Source organism: Procambarus clarkii, chromosome 69, assembly GCF_040958095.1.
Source record: "Procambarus clarkii isolate CNS0578487 chromosome 69, FALCON_Pclarkii_2.0, whole genome shotgun sequence".
In the NCBI taxonomy this organism is placed as follows: Eukaryota; Metazoa; Arthropoda; class Malacostraca; order Decapoda; family Cambaridae; genus Procambarus; species Procambarus clarkii.
In genome coordinates, this window is record NC_091218.1 from 9,975,026 (window position 1) to 9,989,402 (window position 14,377).

Sequence of the window (14,377 nt, forward strand, 5' to 3'; positions counted from 1 at the left end):
TCCACCCCCCTCCTCACTATCTTCCATACACCATCAAGAGTCCTCCATAAAGGTAAGATAAACATATGTACTGTATTGTAGTTAGAGAAAAAAATTGTATTCAGTATAAAATGTATTTTTAAGTTAATATTTTTGAGGGTGGAACAGATTAATTCAATTTCCTTTATTTCTTATGGGAAAATCGTTTCGATTTACAATATTTCGACTTACGATACGTCTCTGGGAACGGATTACCATCATAAATCAAGACCCCACTGTATATAAAATTGAACATGAAAACGCCTTCCTAAAATTTTAAGTGTCTTAACAGAAAATGAGGAGAATACATGGGGAGATAAATGTAACAGCACAATAAGTGCAATTATGCACTATGCAGGACAGTCAGGAAATGTACTTATTACATTTAGTATTAAAACGTACTGTCTATTCGGAGGATGCTTTGCATCCAGTCATGTTCATTGCTTGTTAACCAGGATGTATTCAACAAATATAGTTAAGCTTGTCTATATTCATATAATTACCTAGTATTTAATCTGTAATTTAATCATTAGTATGAATTTCTACCAATTGATTAGCTTCAATTTAGTAGAATAAATTAGAAAAAAACAGAGTGTGTAAGGAGTTTATTAGTGGGATAAAATTCTTCTATGCAGTCCAATCGCAAAATAAATAATTTAATATTAAAACCCAATGTCATTTATTTAATAAATAAATAAATATATAAATAATAAATAATTAGTCCCACTGGTAAATTTTCCACACTATAGTAATTAATGATAATAGGTAACAAACTGACTATAAGAATGTTTGACGATCACGAAGACATACTTCAATAATCTCCTGTGGTAATCATGGCAGCATACAATAATACAATGTGAAGATTATGTTAACATATAATAATCCGGGTAATACATTCATGTGAAGTGTGATGATAAGGGTAACATGTTCTTATATTGTTTATTGCTCATGGTAACATACTCGCTCTTATATGTGTGATGATCATGGTAAGATACTCGCTCTTATATGTGTGATGATCATGGTAACATACTCGCTCTTATATGTGTGATGATCATGGTAACATACTTATATAATGTGTTGTGATCATATTCATAATTGTAATGTATGATAATAATGGTCACGTATGCACCATACGAAAGTGAGTTGTTGTTGTTGTTGTTAAAGATTCGCTACCTGGAACAGAGTTCCAAGTAGCACGGGCTATGGTGAGCCCGTTGTGCTTTCGAAAGTGAGTGTTACTTGAGGTTACCTTGAGATGGTTTCGGGGCTTAGCGTCCCCTCGGCACGGTCCTCGACCAGACCTACTCGTTGCTGAACTGGTCAACCAGGCTGTTGGATGCAGCTGCTCGCAGCCTGACGTATGAGTCACAGCCTGGTTGATCAGGTATCCTATGGAGGTGCTTATCATTTCTCTCTTGAACACTGAGAGGGGTCGGCCACTTATATCCTTTATGTGTAGTGGAAGCGTGTTGAACAGTCTCGGGCCTCTGATGTTGATAGAGTTCTCTCTCAGAGTACCTATTGCACCTCTGCTTTTCAACTGGGGTATTCTGCACATCCTACCATGTCTTCTGGTCTCATGTGGTATATCAGTGTGTGCAGGTTTGGGACCAGCCCCCCTAATATTTTCCATGTGTAAATTATTATGTATCTCTCTGATCAAGGTAACATTCTCACAAATATATTATATGATGATCATGGTTACATTCTTTCGGTAACATACTCCCTATAACAATGTGTGATGATAAAGATAATATACTTACTCTTGCAGTATTCATCACATGAATACCCAATACTCTTATGTATTCATCAAAGTAACATACTCATTATAAAAATAAATAACAATAATAATAATAGTAATTATCATTGTGATAATCATGGCAATAAAGAGTCATAAATATTGTGTGATAATCAAGGTAATGCACTCAATACAATCATTTTTGATAATCAAAGTAATATACTCACTGTTACACTGTTTGATGATTGTAGTAAAATAATGTGATAAAGTGTGATGAATATGGTAACAATCTCACTATAATAATACTTAATGATTTGGTACCTTACTTACTATAATAATGTGTGATGATCGTAGTAAAATCTTCATTATAATAATGTGTGATGATCAAGGTAAAATCTTCATTATAATAATGTGTGATGATCATAGTAATATACTATACTAATGTGCCATGAGCATGTTAAAATACTCACTTGTTTAATGTATCATAATCATAATAACATCCTCGCTATTTGTCAGAGAGTGCATCTCTGAGCTAGCTTACACCTTAATCTAACATATAATTTTAGGTAGGGGAATTCTAACTAAATTTATAAAGTGATAACAGGTACATTGCAAGAAAAAATGAGATGAAAGAGATTAGTAGGTATCTTAAAGCACATCGGTAGCTCTGATTAATTGCATTGACAGCTTGATTGGTAATTTAACAAAGATTAATGGGCACAATACAGCATATTGATTGCATATATAAGAAAAATAGCAATGAACGCAATGGTAAAGTTGCTTGGATTAGGTACACAAAGATTGGGGGATTGGATAGCACTAGATACAGTGCAATTTTAAAGCACAAGGTAGGACACTATGAAGATGAAATAAGGTACTTTTTGTTTTTGTTTTTGAATGAGGCAAAAGTTGGACAGCTTTTCAATTCACTAGGGAGTGAGTTCCATAGACTAGGTCCCTTTATTTGCATAGAGTGTTTACACAAATTAAGTTTAACTCTGGGGATATCAAAGAGATATTTATTTCTGGTGTGGTGATAATGGGTCCTATTACATCTGTCCAGGGAGAGTTTCAGAGGAGGGTTTGTATTTAGGAACAGGGTTTTGTAAATGTAATTGACACAAGAGAATTTGTGGAGTGAGTTTATGTTTAGCATGTTTAGGGAGTTAAACAAGGGGGCTGAGTGTTGTCTGAAAGCAGAGTTTGCTATTATTCTAATAGCTGATTTTTGTTGGATGATGATGGACTTGAGGTGGTTTGCATTGGTTGAACCCCCATGCAGAGATACCATAATTAAGATAGGGATAGATTAATGCATAATATAGTGAGAGGAGAGCAGAGTTAGGTACATAATATCTGATTTTGGAGAGTATACTAACTGTTTTAGAGACTTTCTTAGATATGTGCTGTATGTAGGTGTTGAAGTTGAGTCTATTGTCTAGGAATATGCCAAGAAACTTTCCATCATTTTTATTACTGACGTTAACATTGTCTATCTGAAGCTCAATTGCATTTGTTGATTTGCTTCCAAATAAGATGTAGTAGGTATTTTCTATGTTTAGTGTTAGTTTGTTGGTTGACATCATAAGTGGACTTTTTTTTTAATTCATTATTCACAACATTATTTAATGTGTGTGGGTTGGTGTCTGAGTAAATGAGCGTAGTATCATTAGCAAACATTATAGGCTTAAGAATGTTAGAGATATTAGGCAGATCATTGATGTATATAAGAAATAGGAGAGGTCCCAAGATACTGCCCTGTGGCACTCCAACGGTTATTGGAAAAGTGGGAGAGGTTATATCATTGAAGGCTAAATACTGGTGTCTATCACTAAGATAGAATCGGGTATAGTTCAGGGCAAGGCCTCGGATTCCATAATAATGGAGATTAAGCAAGAAGTAGTTGTGATTAACAGTAATAAAACCCTATTTCAGGTCAATGAAGAGTCCAATCGAAAACTCATTTTTGTCAAGGGCTGAGTATATTATATCAAGGAGACTAATAATTTCATCGTTGATACTCTTTCGGGAGCGGAAGCCAAACTGACAGGGGCTGAGTATGTCAAATGTTGCGAGATAAGAGTAAAGCTGTTTGTAGATAATTTTTTCAAATATTTTTTGATAGTATGTGTAGGTTTGATATGGGTCTATAATTGTTTATGTCTGCCGGATTGCCTTCTTTATGAACTGGCGTTACTCATGTTTTTTTTAAGGATATCAGGAAAGCTAGGTTTGACACTAAAGATTTGTTGAACAGCAGAGCTATGGGTGGCGCAAGGGCATGAGATTCACTCTTGTACACAATGGATGGAATTTCACTGATTTTCCCAGCTTTGGTTTTTAGTGAGTGTATGATGGACCCAACATCTGTTGGGCTGACTGGTGAAAGGAGAAGAGAGTTTAGATAACTGCCTGAGAGATATGTGTTAATTAATGTGTGTATGAGTCTGTGGAATTTTACTGGTAAGGTTAGCAACAACCGATGAAAAGTAGCTATTAAATTCATTTGCAATTTCTAAATCAGTTGCAGGTGTATAGCCATCCTTTGAAAGTTTTATCTGGTTATATGAGTGCTGTTTAGTTCTTAAGATATAAGAGATGGCTTTCCATGTGCTTTTCACGTTGCCTTTTGCTTCTTTGAATCATAATAGGAGAGTTTAAATTTTCTTATGATAATGGTAAGCAATGACAGGGTACCTTTTAACTACTTCCTATGTAATTAGGCCAATCCTAAGTTTCTTTTCATATTCATGTTTCTTGTTAATTTATTTTACTATGCCACTTGTGAGCCACGGATTGTTTAAGCTTTTGTCAGTTACTTGCTTGGTAAGGAGAGCACAGTGAGTGTTGTAGAGGCTTAGAGTTTTGGAGAGGAAGAGGTTAGCTAATGAATTTATATCCTGTGTATTATTGAATTCAGATTCCCAGTTAATATTGTGAAGTGCATTTGTGAGGTTACCTATTGCTGCTTCATTGTGTAGCCTGAATGTAACTTTCTTGCTTTCTGTAGGTGTTATGTCCATGTTTGCTATGAGGAAGGTAGGATAGTGGTCAGTTGTTCTGTCATTGATTACCCCAGATGTAAGGGGAGCTGTTATATTAGTCCATAAGTGATCCAAGGTAGTGGCAGATGTATGAGTGACTCGGGTGGGCTTGGTGATTGTAGGGATTAGCATACAGGAGTTCATGCTGTTACGGAAATAGTCAACTTGAGGGCTACTTTGTTGACCCAGGTCAATATTGAAGTCTCCTCCTAGAATGATGTGGTTATTGTTGAGATTGTTGTTTATAATAAGATTCCTTAGGTTATCTGAGAATAAAGCTATGTTAGTATTGGGAAATCTATAGATGGCACCAATAATCAAGGAGGATTTAAGGGATTTACTTGAGAACTAGGCAAAGGTATATTCACAATAGACGTCTCTATCACTAATGACACTGTTGCAGATGAAGGTATCTTGGAAATATATAGCAGTGCCACCTCCTTTTTATTAGGCCTGCAGTTGTGAATGGCTTTATAACCAGCTAAGTTGTAGAGTTGGGTATAGTCTTTACTTAACCAGGCTTCTGTTAAAATAAAACGATTATATAGTATCTAGTTCTGTGAATAGTGCATTTATATCATCAAAATGTTTACCAAGTGATCTAACATTTTGGTAGTAAACTGATAAGCAGGTGTTATTTTGAAGTTTGTTTTTTGCAAGATTTGCTGTGTAATACCTGCAATAATGATGATCGATGTGCTCATTAGTGAAGATATGAGACAGAAGATTTAGATCTGGATCACTATGAGTGAGCAAGTAGAAGAAAAAGGGTCAACAAAAGGGTCAACAAAAAGGGTCAACAAAAGGGTCAACAAAAGGGTCAACAAAAGGGTCAACAAAAGGGTCAACAAAAGGGTCAACAAAAGGGTCAACAAAAGGGTCAACAAAAAGGGTCAACAAAAAGGGTCAACAAAAAGGGTCAACAAAAGGGTCAACAAAAGGGTCAACAAAAGGGTCAACAAAAAGGGTCAACAAAAGGGTCAACAAAAGGGTCTACAAAAGGGTCAACAAAAGGGTCAACAAAAGGGTCAACAAAAGGGTCAACAAAAAGGGTCAACAAAAAGGGTCAACAAAAAGGGTCAACAAAAGGGTCAACTAAAGGGTCAACAAAAGGGTCAACAAAAAGGGTCAACAAAAAGGGTCAACAAAAAGGGTCAACAAAAGGGTCACGATACAATAAGACAAACAATTACACAAACAGTTAAAAACTAAATCTGCTGTAAATATAAAGTAATTATAGCAAACACAACAATAAATGCAAATACACATACAATAGAAACAATTAGAAGTAAAATAAAGATGACCTTAGCCAGGAAGGATTACAGAAGTTAGGTAAAAAAAAAAACTCAAAAAATTAGTAAAGACTAACAAGATTAATGTATAATAAAAATAATAAATCAATTAATAATCATAAAAAAGTAAAATAAAAATAAAATAAAGTAAAATAAAATTAGAGTAAAAAAAACAAGAAAAATATTCTATATAAATAAAAATGTAAATATTCGTTTGTTCAAAATCGATAATCTTTGAAAGTTCTTCACCGATTGGTTTCAAATTTGCACACAACGTTCCATTTGCATCTGAGCAGGTTTTTATATACATACTATATACATGTGATATATACATATACACCTGTGACGGGAAAAAACATGGTTGTTTTGGAAAACTGAGTTTTTCATGTGTTTTTCATGTGAGGGGAAATCATTGAAACCTCTTCAACGATTGCTTTGAAATTTTTACACAGCATTGCATTCGAATTGGCGCGTGTTTTTATATACCTTCTATATAGATGCCACACCTGTGACAGGTAAAACTACTCTTTTTTGAAAAATAGCGCCATCTGTTGCACGTAATAGCAACACAATTTCTTCTAAATACGTTACAATTCCATTTCAATGTTTCCGATTGCATTGATAAATGGAATTTTCATAGATTTCGATTAATTTTCATTTTTATTTACTTATTTTGTGTGAACTAGCATTGGAATTGTGCTGTGTTATTTACCATATCGTTCACTTCATAAGTATAAGTATAGATGCCACACCTGTGACAGATAAAAACATTATTTTTTTAGTAAACAGCACCATCTGTTGCATGTAAGAGCAACTCACGAAATACTAGATATGTTACGATTCTATTTCAATGTTTCCAATTTTATTTATAATTGAATTTTCATAGATTTTGATTTATTTTAATTTTGATTTAATTATTTTGTGTAAAATTGCGTTGGAATTGAACTGTGTTGTTTACCATCCCATTCATTTCGGGAGCATACATATTGATGCCACACCTGTGACAGGTAAAACCTTGCTTTCTTTTTAAACAGCGCTATCTGTTGCACAAAAGAGCAACACGTACTATACTAAATATGTTACGATTCTATTTCAACCTTTCCGATTACATTTATAAATAGAATTTTCATAAATTTCGATTTATTTTCAATTTATACAATTATTTTATGTGACATTACGTTGGAATTGAGCTGTATTGTTTACCATACCATTCATTTCGTGAGTATAATTTATTATTATATTTTTTCCTTGTTTTTCAATTCGTTTTTGTCCCTGTTTGTCTTCTATTTCAGTGTTGTGAACATCATATCATTTTATGTCCCCAATTTTCTAATGGGAACATCAGATTATTTGGGAAAGCATTGGACGAGGGAGTGGGGGAATAATTTGGGAGTGGAGACGAGGGGACGGGAAAATTGGAAGATAATAGGGATGAAGGGAAAGGGGAATGGAGAATGGTGGGTAGGACAAGGGTACAGAGGAAGTGGGGGATGGTGGGGCAGACGAGGGGACAGGGGAGGGGGGGAATGGTACGGAGGACGAGGGGACCGGGGCGTGGGAGATGGTGGGGCAGACGAGGGGACGGTGGAGTTGGGAAGGGTTAAGAGGACAATGGGACGGTGGAGTGGGGGAGGGTCGGGAGGACAAAGGGATCGGGAAGGGAGAAAATGGTGGGGAAGACGAGGGGACGGGAGAGTCAGAAATGGTTGGGAGGACGAGGGGACAGAGAGTCAGGAATGGTTGAGACGACGAGGGGACAGAGAGTCAGGAATGGTTGGGAGGACAAGGGAGACAGGGAAGGGGGGAATGGTGGGGAGAACTGGGAGACAGAGGAAGCTTGCTATGGCTCAGCAACGCACATGAGTTGCTGAGCCCCAGCAATGCGTGGCCGGGTACAGCTAGTACAAAATAAAAAAAAATTGAAAGGAAAGGCAGAGCTATAGTACACTTTGGTAGTTAGATGAGACTATAATTGATATTCTGGTTGTTCAGCTGTTATCCCACAGTCATCCAGGAAAGAATTGAGGTGTGCCTCAATTGGTTATTACATAGGTTTTTCCAGTGTCAGTCTTCCTAGCTATAATTTTACCATCTCGCACAAAACAATGTTTAATTGTAGGGGAATTTTTGCAGATTCCGCGCAGTTTAAATAAGAGTTTTTGCCTAGATCTGGTCAGATATTCATTCACATACACAGTGGGTTTCCTAGAGACTGCGACTCTGATAAGGTCTGATTTGCGGGAGCAGCTATCTAATTTAACACGAACTTTGCTGTTATTTGTACCAATTTGTACCAGGTCTTTAGAGAACTTAATTCTTGTGTACCAGGTCTTAAGAGAACTTAATTCTTGTGTACCAGGTCGTAAGAGAACTTAATTCTTGTGTACCAGGTCTTTAGAGAACTTAATTCTTGTGTACCAGGTCTTAAGAGAACTTAATTCTTGTGTACCAGGTCTTAAGAGAACTTAATTCTTGTGTACCAGGTCTTAAGAGAACTTAATTCTTGTGTACCAGGTCTTAAGAGAACTTAATTCTTGTGTACCAGGTCTTAAGAGAACTTAATTCTTGTGTACCAGGTCTTAAGAGAACTTAATTCTTGTGTACCAGGTCTTAAGAGAACTTAATTCTTGTTCGAGGAGGTTAACTCTGGTAGACAGATCTTGATTATTCTTCAGCATGGCTATAGCTTCACCTTGAAGGTTCATTATTATGGCCGACTGCTCTTGGATTATTGACATTTGCTCTTCATGTATTTGGGTTAATAACTTGAACCTTGGGTTATCAGCAAAGCGCTTGAAGTCGGAACAAGAAGCGGCAGCTCGTTTAAGTTGCTCCTTGTGGTTACATAATTGTTGCATGGCCCGTGTCGATGACGTCGCTCCACCCAGCTGTAGCATCCCCTGACTGGGGATGCTACAGACTACATCATTTCAGGGTTGATGTGGGCTCAAGGAGCAGCTGATTATATTGGAGGGGCGGCAGAGGCGACAGGAGCGGCAACAGGTGGTCAGTGCGATTCTCCCATGCCTTGGTTCGATGTTTTCCCGACGTTGACTTAGGAAAAAGTAGCTGCCTTTCCCTCCCAGGGAGCCGGTCGGCCGAGCGGACAGCACGCTGGATTTGTGATCCTGTGGTCCTGGGTTCGATCCCAGGCGCCGGCGAGAAACAATGGGCAGAGTTTCTTTCACCCTATGCCCCTGTTACCTAGCAGTAAAATAGGTACCTGGGTGTTAGTCAGCTGTCACGGGCTGCTTCCTGGGGGTGGAGGCCTGGTCGAGGACCGGGCCGCGGGGACACTAAAAAGCCCCGAAATCATCTCAAGCTAACCTCAAGAACCCAGAAGTTAACTAGTGATTCCCCTTTATTTTAATGTAAGAGAGTGCGACAAACCTCATCAGTTCCGGACAGTTGACCTCAGCACCATATTATATCAGAACGTTTAGTGGGATTTGTCCGGGATAGTCGAGGGTGATTCCTGCTCGACCTTACAATACCTACTATAATAATGTGATAGTTATGGTAACATACACACTATAATAATGTGTGATAATCATGGCAACATACAAGGATAATGTGTGATAATTATGCCAACATACATACTATAATGTGTGATAATTATGCCAACATACATACTATAATGTGTGATAATCGTGGTAATATGCACACTATAATAATGTGTGATAATGATAGTAATATAAACACTATATTAATTTGTGATAATCATGGTAATATACTCACTATAATAGTATGTGATAATTATGGTATTACTCATACTATAATAATGAGTGATAATCATGGGTAACATACAATAATTGTGTGTGCTAATCATGGAAACACACTATAATAATGTGTGCTAATCATTGTAACATTCTATACTAATCATAGTAACATACTAAAATAATGTGTGATAATCATGGTAACATATTTAATGTGTGATAATCATGGTTATGTAATGATCTTTTGCACAGACCATAGCTTCTCCACTTTCCCCTTCTCCTTCCCCTTCCCCTTCCCCTTCTCCTTCCCCCTTCTCCTTCCCCTCCCCCTTCCCCTTCTCCTTCCCCTTCTCCTTCCCCTTCCCCTTCCCTTCGTTCGCCGCCTCCTTCCTTGGTCATTATCCACCTCCCACCCCTGCCTCAGCCCTCCTTCCCCTTCCCCCTTCCCCCTTCCCCTTTCCCCTTCTCCTTCTCCTCGTTTGCTATCTCCTTCCTTGGTCATTCTCCCCCTCCCCCTCCCCCTCCCCCTCCCCCTCCCCTCCCCCTCCCCCTCCCCTCCCCCTCCCCTCCCCCTCCCCCTCCCCCTCCCCCGTGCCTCAGCCCTCCTTCCCCTTTCCCCCTCCCCTGTTGTCGAGCCGGGATCACCGGTCATAAAACTCGAGTCAAGTTTCCCTTAATCAAGTGAGACCTTCGCAGGTCACTTGTCCCCTTCTGCCCCAATCCCATTCCCAAATCCTCCTCCCAATCCTCCTCTCCTACCGTCCCCCTCTCTCCCCGGCCTCTTCTCTATAGCCATTGACAAATTGAGGGCCCAATAGAACTCAGCCGGGTGCCTTATCCATACTTCCTGTCCCGGGTTTCCTGGATGTGAGCGTGGGAACGATTGAGAATTCTGTCATGAGAAACAGACCCTTAAGAACACGCCTATAGCCTAGCCTGGAGCTTGATTGGTTGAAAGCCAGGGAGGCCTGGGAAGCGGGGTTAGGTTCATGGCACTGGTTCTCCTAAGACTCAAGAGGCGGAGTCCCCCAGGGTAATACTAGACATCCATTGGCCAAATGTCCAGGACATCCAGCTTTGGTTTGAATTGATTGGCGCAATTAGCACAGAGCCAAGCTTGTCAGGAAAACGGTCGGCCTTCCTGGGGTTGTCTAAGAAAATATTAGTCAGTGTTTCTTGGTCTTGACTTGGGAACGGGTCCAGGGGATCTGAAGGAAGCCAGTCAACATCTGTGGCTGGTTCTTGCTGGAGTAAGGTAATGTGTGTCTGAGTTTTGAGACATCAAAGTAATTGCACTCCGGTTATATTGCCTCTTAGGGATATATTTAGAGTAGGATATATTTTTCGTTTGATATAAATAAACGTGTCATATGTTAAATAAAGTTCTATTTAATGTATTTGTGTTGTTTAGTTATCTGTTCCCCCGTTTTATTATTGTTGAGTCGTTTTTATATGTTCTGTTTATGTGCTGTACTGGAAATTCCCCAGTGTTCTCCATTTGATGGTATTAAAGTTCCCCTTGAATCCTCAGTAAGTAAAGATTCATATAATTAATCCCCAAGCATTATTACCAAGATTCCTATGCCCTTCGATCCGGACACATTCAGTGATCCGGACACATTCAGTGATCCGGACACATTCAGTGATCCGGACACATTCAGTGATCCGGACACATTCAGTGATCCGGACACATTCAGTGATCCGGACATATTCAGTGATCCGGACACATTCAGTGATCCGGACACATTCAGTGATCCGGACACATTCAGTGATCCGGACACATTCAGTGATCCGGACACATTCAGTGATCCGGACACATTCAGTGATCCGGACACATTCAGTGATCCGGACACATTCAGTGATCCGGACACATTCAGGTATCAGGAAGGTGGAAGTGTAAATTTCAGTTTTATTCATTATTTAAAATTAATAACCCTTCATTTTGTTGCTTCCCCCCATCTAATATTTCAGTTTAATATTAGCTGAAAGTTTAGTGAGGGTCACAGTGATCTGGCAAGCAGTGTTAAGCTGGGGTGTTAATTGAGTAAGGAGAGTAGCAGTTGGGTGATTATTACAGTAACATACTATAATAATATGTGATAATCATGGTAACATACTAAATAGTGTGTGATGATTATGGTAACATACTATAATAATGTGTGATAATCATGGTAACATTCTATAGCAATGTATGATAATCATGGTAACATACTATAGTAATATGTGATAATTATGATAACATACTATAATAATGTGTGATAATCAAGGTAACATACTATAATAATGTGTGATAATCAAGGTAACATACTATAATAATGTGTGATAATCAAGGTAACATACTATAATAATGTGTGATAATCAAGGTAACATACTATAATAATGTGTGATAATCAAGGTAACATACTCACTCTTGAAATAATCATCTTCATCTTCAACGTTCTGTAGCAGGAACTTAACATGCGATAACCATCCTTCGCGCGATGCACGAATCAAGTCAGTTCCTGAATATAACAGATATTAATATGAGTTTATTATTGATTTAACAGAAGCAAACACACACATGCTTAAAATAGCTGTGCACATGTATTTTAAATAATTATTCGTCGAGACTACTGAACAAATGATGCATTATACTAGTCGATATATAGTATAAGGCTGCAGATTCAAATGAGAACTCACTTGCCGTGTCAGTAGTGCCTTATGAACATCTTATATTTTTAACTTATAATAATCCCACAAAAATTTTATTATTAGTATGAATATGAATCGGTGATAATCTTAAATATACGACATGTAGACAGCATGAACACTGAGGTACATAGAGGTGATATAAGGTATATCCTTGCCAGGCATGTGAGACTAATCAGAAGATTCGTGGACAATATAGAAGCATGGAACTTTTTTCTAAACATTAATGGGTTAGGTGAAGGTAAGTCAAATATTGAAAACCTGTTAAATTTTATGACGAGTTGAGTGATATCACAGGAGACAATAACTTTTCGGAGTGTCAGATAATATTTGACACTGTCCCACAGGAGTTCGTCATTAAACATTCTTAACAAGAAAGTTGATTTAACTGCAAAAATATTTGGATTGATAAGAGACTAAGTACTTCTAGGATAAGAAGCTGTCACAATAAATGGCAATGTATAAAATTTGGAACAAGATGTCCCTAGGAACAATACCGTCATCACACCTGAAAACTGTTACACCCTGAAAATCTACTATAATAAAATCTACTATTACTACAACTTTTTGGGCTTTCAATGTGGTAAACAAACTTAACTATTCAATACTTGGTGCTCACGCGATCCTGTATTCAAATAATTCTGTGCTCAAACATGAACAAAAAATACATTTGTTTAGGCTCGAAAGCCAATCAATAACAAATTTGTCAATGTCATGAATTATTTTGAAGAAACTCACAACCTGTGATTGTGCCAACTGAATGATCAACAAAGGAGAATCTGATGGTCGTAATACATATGTGTATATATACGTGTATACATACGTGAATAAAAGAAAGACTGCTACCAAGATATACTATATTAATATATTATATATTTATACTATATATTTATATATATATATATACACACTATATATAAATACTATATATACTATATATTTATATATATATATATATATAAATATATATATAAATATATATATAACTGAAAACTCACACCCCAGAAGTGACTCGAACCCATACTCCCACAACTGGTATGTACAGGGACGCCTTAATCCGCTTGACCATCACGACCGGACATAAGGAAGTGATAGCCGAGGCTATATGAACCACTTCCCCGCCGGCACTCGGATGGTAATCTTGGGCATAGCATTTTATCAAATCACCTCATTCTTTGGGGCACACGTGAGGAACACAAATGCAAACAAGCCTGAATGGTCCCCAGGACTATATACAACTGAAAACTCACACCCCAGAAGTGACTCGAACCCATACTCCCACAACTGGTATGTACAGGGACGCCTTAATCCGCTTGACCATCACGACCGGACATAAGGAAGTGATAGCCGAGGCTATATGAACCACTTCCCCGCCGGCACTCGGATGGTAATCTTGGGCATAGCATTTTATCAAATCACCTCATTCTTTGGGGCACACGTGAGGAACACAAATGCAAACAAGCCTGAATGGTCCCCAGGACTATATACAACTGAAAACTCACACCCCAGAAGTGACTCGAACCCATACTCCCACAACTGGTATGTACAGGGACGCCTTAATCCGCTTGACCATCACGACCGGACATAAGGAAGTGATAGCCGAGGCTATATGAACCACTTCCCCGCCGGCACTCGGATGGTAATCTTGGGCATAGCATTTTATCAAATCACCTCATTCTTTGGGGCACACGTGAGGAACACAAATGCAAACAAGCCTGAATGGTCCCCAGGACTATATACAACTGAAAACTCACACCCCAGAAGTGACTCGAACCCATACTCCCACAACTGGTATGTACAGGGACGCCTTAATCCGCTTGACCATCACGACCGGACATAAGGAAGTGATAGCCGAGGCTATATGAACCACTTCCCCGCCGG

General features: G+C 38.2%; 1 protein-coding gene across 1 annotated transcript in view; it reads right to left on the minus strand.

Moving 5' to 3' along the window:
- The window catches only part of LOC123772347 (histone-lysine N-methyltransferase EHMT1), a 111,571-nt gene that overhangs the window by 69,193 nt on the left and 28,001 nt on the right, over positions 1-14,377 (minus strand). Inside the window, exon 3 of the mRNA XM_069311337.1 lies at positions 12,217-12,309. Coding sequence (XP_069167438.1) covers positions 12,217-12,309 — 93 coding nt within the window. The remainder of the gene's footprint in view (positions 1-12,216; positions 12,310-14,377) is intronic.